Genomic DNA, 8,068 nt, shown 5'->3' on the forward strand with positions numbered 1-8,068 from the left:
GACAGATACTAAAGTCACTTAAGAAAAAAAAAGCATTCGATGTGAACGCTACGTGTTGTCCGAAAACCATTCGAAAAAAAAACAATATCGTCACCTTCTGTAAATGAAAAAAAAACTAAAAAATAATTATATTTTTCTTATTTTAAATACACATCTTGTTGTCGCGATAAAATATTACAAAAAAACGTCTGTTTTCACGTCAATACGTAAAAAAAAAATATATCATACATAATATACTGATATCATGGAGAAACATTTGAAACGTGTCGTTTTTCTCGTTTCGATAGTTTTGTAGTACAAAAAACGTCTATTCGCGCGGATTTCGACGGTTCCGACAGATTTATTATCAAACGCTCAGCCTAAACGCGTTTGTCAAAAAATATATCAAATCATTATCCTAATATAAAATAAAATTTTTTTTTCGTTTCGGGTCGTAGCAATTACACAATATTACACTCGTACGACTCATCGTGTACCCCTACCCCCCCTCTTATCCTTATACAGACGCCGTCACGTCCGCGTAACCGTCCGCTAGGACCGTATACATGGGCGGAGCTTATATCCCTCCCCTTTTCTAAGACCAATTAAAAATCACGACAGATGGCGTTGTGAATATACATATAGTTTACGAGAAAAAATATAATATAATATTATGTTTGACGATAAAAAAAAATCTAAAGTCAACAATTTATGATCCATGGTAGCCCGACGATTGGTTAATTATTGAATTATATAATATATAATCATAACAACTAACGATATTATAACCGGCGGATGAGAATGTTTGTTTTCTTCAACAATTTTTCATTGTGTTAAAACAAAAAAAAATATTGACAAAGAGACGAGAGAACGCGCACGCTGCGTCGAGTATCAATTCCGGCGCGCGCCACTCGGTCACGTGTTTTTTCTATTTTCTGCGAAACTATCGTGTACGTCCTATTTTTTGTTATTTCCAGAAACGTAATTCTCGCGGCGAACAAATAAAGACCCATACGTGAAAACATATTATTATTATAATATAATAAGTGGTAATAAGACTAATAATTAATGTTTTTCTAACAATTTATAATAATATAGTAAAATATTATTTTGAAAATCATATAATAAATATTTGTATTTCATAAAATGCGTTTAACTAGCGCTGAATTTAAAAGTTTACGTCCTGTACAATGGGTAAATCGAATGACCGACGACGGACAATTATATTATATTCCCGCAAACAGTATATCGTGTATGATCGCGCCGGGAACGATACAATTATAGCTCGTGCGCCCGGTACAGCAATACTTGTACGCAACGTTCACACACCGATCGACTTGTGTTTGTGTGTATATATGTTATAGCGACTCAAAGGAAGTGGACGGGTTCGCCGTGCAAGACCAGAGAGTGCTAGTGTGTGGTGGGTGTGTGAGTGTGTAGATGTGATAGTGTGTAAGCTTATAAAATAATGACAGAAAGGTAACTCTATTTAATAATGGATAACACGGTTGCTGGTAAAAATGGTTGTTGTATTGTACACAAAATAAATAATTATTTGTGGACACAAGGAATATAAAAAAAATCACAGCAACATAAAGGTATAAATATGACTAATAATATTGTGGCCCTTCTGGCCCAACAGGATATAATAATAAATAATAAATAATAACTCACAATTTGGACGGTGCACGGCTGGCCAGCTGCTACCCTTGCCTGTATAATAGTTTTATAATAGACACACAACAATAATAATATAAATTCACTGGCTATTCAAGCCAGACAATAATTTAAATAGCAATAACTAAGTACAGTTATAATATGATACTGTTTAAAATAACCCGACGATTAGCGTTGCGGTATATGCCAACAAAATAATAAAATATGCAAACGGCTATTAGAGCCGATGCTAACTATATAATATTTGTGGCGATTCGCGCCTATATAAACAATGAATTATTACAATAATAATAACAGACACTGACGGCGATTCGCGCCTACAAAGAGTATAATAATATTTGTGGCGATTCGCGCCTATAATACACAATGAATTATTACAATAATAATAAAAAGACACTGGCGGCGATTCGCGCCTACAAAAAGTATAATAATATTGTTGGCTATTCGAGCCAAAAATGTATCTAATAAAATGCCGGCGATTAGCGTAATTTCGGCGTTGGCGTAACGGGATAGACTGACGATTCCGGCGGCCGTGTTACATAATTCATTATCTACATTTATCTATTACATAATAATTCACGGACGACACAATTGACATAAAAATAATAAATACAAAACTTGCGGTGTGTGTGTGTGTGTGTGATCGGTCGGTGTGGACGGACTATTACGACGCTACCGCCGGCGCGAACATTCTCCCCCCCGTTGAGAAATCTATTTTTCAACAGCCTCCTCTGCATCGATTGGGAGCTTGCAAAGTTTTGCGACTGGACGGCGCATTGTTTTACCGGAAGAGTTACGTACGGACACAACCCTTACGTTACCGTCACAACCTAGATGTAGTTCTATAACGCGTGCTAAGTGCCACTTAAAGGGCGGTAGGTTGTCTTCTTTGACAATTACTAAATCGTCTATGGCTAGGTTGGAGCTTCCTGATGTCCACTTTCCACGGACCTGTAGTTGGGGTAGGTACTCCATGTGCCATCGCTTCCAGAAAGTTTGAAGAAGATGTTGTACAAATTTCCAACGTCGCATTGCATGTGGTTCTTCGCCATTTAAATCAGGTTCTGGGAACGACGTTACAGGTGCACCGAGTAAGAAGTGCGCTGGGGTAAGTGAGGTGAAGTCGTTAGGATCGCTGCTCATAGGTGTCAATGGTCGGGAATTGAGGCAGGCTTCAATTTGACATAGCAGTGTACTGAGCTCACTTAGAGTTAGCTTTGCCTCTCCAGTAGTCCTAGCCAAGTGGTGTTTAGCGCTCTTAACTGCTGCTTCCCACAGCCCTCCAAAATGAGGGGCTGATGGGGGATTGAAGCGCCAGGTGATCCCTTCATTTGCTAGCTGACTGCCAAGATGTTGAGTATATTTGGTCAACTCCTTGTTCGCTCCAACGAAGTTTGTTCCGTTATCGCTCCACAGTTCTGCGGGTTTGCCTCGTCTAGCAACAAATCGTCTTAAGGCCGCTATAAAAGCCTTGCTCGTTAAGTCCTCGACTGCTTCTATATGAACCGCTCTTGTAGAAAAACACACGAATATTGATACCCACGCCTTTGTTCCTGATCGACCCCTGATTCCGCTTCGGATGATTAACGGTCCTGCAAAATCCACGCCCGTGTACGTGAAGGGACGTGAACATTGTACTCTTTCCTTTGGTAATGGCGCCATTATTGGAATTTGAAAGGTCGGTTTGCTCCGTACACACTTCACGCACCTTCGAACTGTTGAGCGCGCTAATAGTCTACCAGACAGCGGCCAATACCTCTGCCTGATTTCCGCTAATAATAACTGAGGACCACAATGCAATAATTTCATGTGATAATCTAAGAATATCAACTGTGTAATTCTGTGATTGTATGGAAGAATTATTGGTTGTCTTTGGTCTTGTGAAAGATTGGCATTGTCAAGACGACCACCCACTACTATCATGCCATACCTTAGACCGATGTTCAATGACCTTAACTTGCTTCGACCAGGAATGTCCTTATTTTTTGCTAATGCTTCATGCTCCTCCGGAAAGGCCTCCCTTTGAGCATAAGTTATCAGTCTCTGTTCAGCAACCATTAACTCTTTAACTGTCAGATAGCGTACTAGTTGTGGGGTGCGTTTAGTTTTTATGAATTCAATGAACCGCAGAATCCACGCAGTTGCTCGACGTAGGCGTTGCCAGTTTGAGCATGAATCAACAAGTCGCATTGGTAACGGCACTGTTAAAAGAACGAAACGTACGGTTTTCTGCTCGGGTAATTCTTCTCCAGTTGGCAGTGATACTCGTTCGAATCGCCAACCATTTTGCTCATGAGATAGCCATTTTGGTCCACTCCACCACAACTCGATGCCTTTCAAGTCTTGCGACTTCACACCCCTCGATAACACATCTGCTGGATTATCATAAGTCCTCACATAGTACCATTGCTCAGTATTGGTAATATCTAAAATCTGTGCAACACGGTTTGACACATAAGTTTTCAAGCGACTAGATTGGCTATTCAACCATCCCAACACTATAGTTGAATCGGTCCACAGGTAAAATTTATGTATGTCAACCTTCCATGACTTGGCTACCTTCATTGCTAACTGAGCCAGTACTAGGGCTCCTCCCAATTCTAATCTAGGGATTGTAGCTCCCTTGAGAGGGGCGACCCGAGTAGATGCGCACAATAATCGTGATTGCCATACTCCGCTTGGCAGTTTACACCGTACATAAATACATGCACCATAGGCATTTTCTGATGCATCACAAAAGCCGTGAAACTCGGTCCTTAATCCTGCACATGCGACTGCCTTTCTTGGAATTTCCAGTGTTTTAAGCGTACTGAGGTCTGACCAGTAATTGTACCATTTTTGTTTTATTTCAACAGACAATGAACTATCCCAATCTGCTTTAACGAGCCATAGTTGCTGCAGAAAAATTTTTCCTTTTACCAACACTGGAGCAAGGAATCCTAGTGGGTCAAATATACTGTTTAGAGCGGACAGGAGACTACGCTTAGTTGCTTCACTGTTCTTGTCAGAAATCGCTACGTTGAACTGAAAGACGTCTGCCACTGGCTTCCAACATAGGCCTAACGATTTAATTACGTCATTTTCACCCAAATCTAACACTAATAACTCATCATCATTTTTGTTGTCGATATGTTCGAGTACTGACTGCGAGTTTGAACACCATTTTCGTAATGGCATTTTTGCTGAATTCAATATCCTAGTAATATTCCTCTGTAGACGTAAACACTCTTCCTCAGTTTGTGCACCAGACAGGAGGTCATCCATGTAGAAATCTGTTCGTACTGCCTTAGCTGCATTGGGAAACTGACTGTTGAATTCTTCTGATAGGACTGACAGACATTTTGTGGTCATGAATGAAGCAGAAGTTGTACCGTATGCAACTCTTCCCAGTCTATAAGTCCGTAACGCTTCACTAGGGTTTGACCTCCAGACGATACGCTGCAAGTTTCGGTCTTCTTCTGCAACCTCTACCTGTCGAAACATTTTTTCTACGTCCGCAGTGATAACGAACTGATGACTTCTAAACCGACATAAGATCGAAAACAATTCTTCTTGGATACTCGGGCCACACATTAGGACATCGTTTAAAGATAGTCCTGATGAGCTCTTAGCTGATGCGTCGAAAACTACTCGTACCTTTGTAGTTAGACTGGCCGTTTTGACCACTGCGTGGTGTGGTAAGTAAAATTGCCTTGATGTTGGAATTTCGTTTTCAATTACTTCCTCCATGTGACCCATTTCTAAATATTGTGTCATGAAATTTACATACTCGGTACGTAGTTGTTCATCTCGTGATAATCTTCTTTCAACGCTAATGAAGCGTGACATGGCCATAGATATGCTATCGCCTAGTTGGCTAACTTCTGGTTTTACAGGTAGACGGAGCACAAACCGACCATCAGCTCTCCTGGTGGCAGTTTTTTCGAAATGTCGTACCGTTTCCTGTTCTTCTACATGACGCTTATTGGCCTTGGATAACCTACCGAACAATCCTTGATCTGTTTTCATTGTTCGCCATTCGTCTTCTAATGACGCTCCAATACTCACTAAGCAATTAACGTTAAACTCTCCGGTCATAACCCAGCCTAATTTTGTGGATTGTAATGTGAGATTACCAGTTTGAAGCGGAATCCTTTCTGACTCTAACAACTCAAAAAATATTCCTGCACCCATTAACATATCGATGGTACCTGCTTGGTCGAACTGAGGGTCAGCTAACTGTGAGAGTATATTTTCTTTGATTCCCCAGCCGTCTGAGGGTCTTGTACTTGATGATAATGTGTTGACAATTGATGGTAACACGTAACATGATATGTTAGCTTGGAATGGTGATACTCGGGAACAAACCTTGATGTCTACCCTTGTAGTCGATTGTGTTCTGCTTGAACCAATTCCACTCACTGGCAATGCAACCCTTTCTCCTGATAGTTTAAGTACGTTTTGTAACCTTTTAGATATAAAATTCACTTGAGCGCCGCTGTCTAACACGGCACGACATATGAACTGCATTCCATTTGTATTTTTGACGATCACTTGTGCTGTAGCTAAAAATGCATAACGGTTCCCTGATGACCATAAGGTAGCTGATAACGCACCAGTTGCAGATGATTCTCCTTCACTTGTATTGCTAACCTTCTGGTCATCGGATACACTTTTTGAGAAATGTAGTAGAGTATTATGCTTCAACCCACACTCTCCACATGAACCGTTTGACTTGCATGTTTTCGTTGTATGATACGCGGATAAACAATTAAAACATAAATGAGTGTCTCGTATAATATTTAGACGATCATTTATACTCAAGTCCTTAAACTTGTCACACGCATATATCCTATGCAACCCGGTACAGCATGGACATTTTGTGGTCTGACCCCTTCCAGTGACTAAAAATGCCATTTTGGTAGTTTTCTCCGACTTTCTTTGTTTACTAGTTGATTGGTGTTGGCCTGTTGCCATTGGTTGACTATGAGATCGTGACTGTATTTCCGAGTTTGAATTTTCAAATGCAATACATCTTCTGGCTAAAAACCTTTCTATGTCTATGTACTTGGGTAATTGCGAGTCCTCTTGTCGAAGCTGCCACTCATGTGCCGTATTCTTGTCAAGACACCTTAGAATAATGGTAACTAGCCATGCGTCCCACTGCTCTATTGGTTGGCCTAAGGCCTTAAGCGCAGCTACATGACTTCCAATGTGTGAATGTAGTAATTGTAACGCTTCTATGGTAGCGGTATCTACACGAGGTGCATCAAGAAGCGCTCTTATGTGCGTCTGTATCACGAGGCTTCTGTTGTCATATCTCTGCTTCAGCCGTTCGGTAAACACCTCATAATTTCCGTCGACCATCGGGATTGAACTAACGATATCTAAAGCTGGACCACTCAAACAGGATCTTAAATAATATAATTTTTGTACTGACGTAAGCCCTTCATCATTGTGAACCAACGCGCGAAAAACATCATAAAAGGCCTCCCAGTTTTCAATGTCACCGTTAAATGTGGGCAAAGGTATAGGTGCCAATCTAACCCGGTTTGTATTACTTGACGATCCAAACGATGTATTTGGCCCTACCGTACTTGAAGAGCTCCGGGTGTTGATGATTTCTTGCATTTGAGATCTTGTTTCGAAGTAGTTCCTTTCAAATAATGCTCGTTCTTCTTCTTCCTTCTCTGGTTCTTCCGTAATTAACTCAATCTCACATTGAACTGCGTCAAATTTTTTATTTATATTAGGTAATTCTTCTTGACGAAACTCGAGGAGAGAGATTGACTGTTCATTGTGATCAAATTCCTTTACAAAATTACGAAGTCGTGTTAATGAGGCCTTCACCACTCCACGTTTTTTTCTTAATAAGATCATCTGTTTCTCATTATCCTCATCGAGAACCATAATGACAATAATGCGATCTTGATCCGATAAACTTACGAATTTACGACGAATTAATAAGGAACGAATATACAGTAATATATCGCGAATCTCAATTAATTAAGCGAATCAAGATATATGTAACAGTAATTGATAACTCTAAAACGATATTGATTTGCATTAGTAATTTAATCGCGTACGAAACGTTATAAATCGGCAATTATAATTATGACATATATAACGACGATAATACTTGTTACGCGTGACTCTTAGATAATATGATAATCACGTCGAGGTCACCAAAATGATCGCGCCGGGAACGATACAATTATAGCTCGTGCGCCCGGTACAGCAATACTTGTACGCAACGTTCACACACCGATCGACTTGTGTTTGTGTGTATATATGTTATAGCGACTCAAAGGAAGTGGACGGGTTCGCCGTGCAAGACCAGAGAGTGCTAGTGTGTGGTGGGTGTGTGAGTGTGTAGATGTGATAGTGTGTAAGCTTATAAAATAATGACAGAAAGGTAACTCTATTTAATAAT

General features: G+C 40.2%; 1 protein-coding gene across 1 annotated transcript; it reads right to left on the bottom strand.

The window, feature by feature from the left end:
- Positions 1-2,367: 2,367 nt before the first annotated feature.
- Positions 2,368-7,545, bottom strand: LOC132947561 (uncharacterized). Its single transcript, XM_061017863.1, has one exon. The coding sequence runs from the start codon at positions 7,543-7,545 to the stop codon at positions 2,368-2,370; it is 5,178 nt and encodes a 1,725-aa protein (XP_060873846.1).
- Positions 7,546-8,068: the final 523 nt, after the last annotated feature.

This window comes from Metopolophium dirhodum, chromosome 1, assembly GCF_019925205.1.
Source record: "Metopolophium dirhodum isolate CAU chromosome 1, ASM1992520v1, whole genome shotgun sequence".
NCBI classification, from domain to species: Eukaryota; Metazoa; Arthropoda; class Insecta; order Hemiptera; family Aphididae; genus Metopolophium; species Metopolophium dirhodum.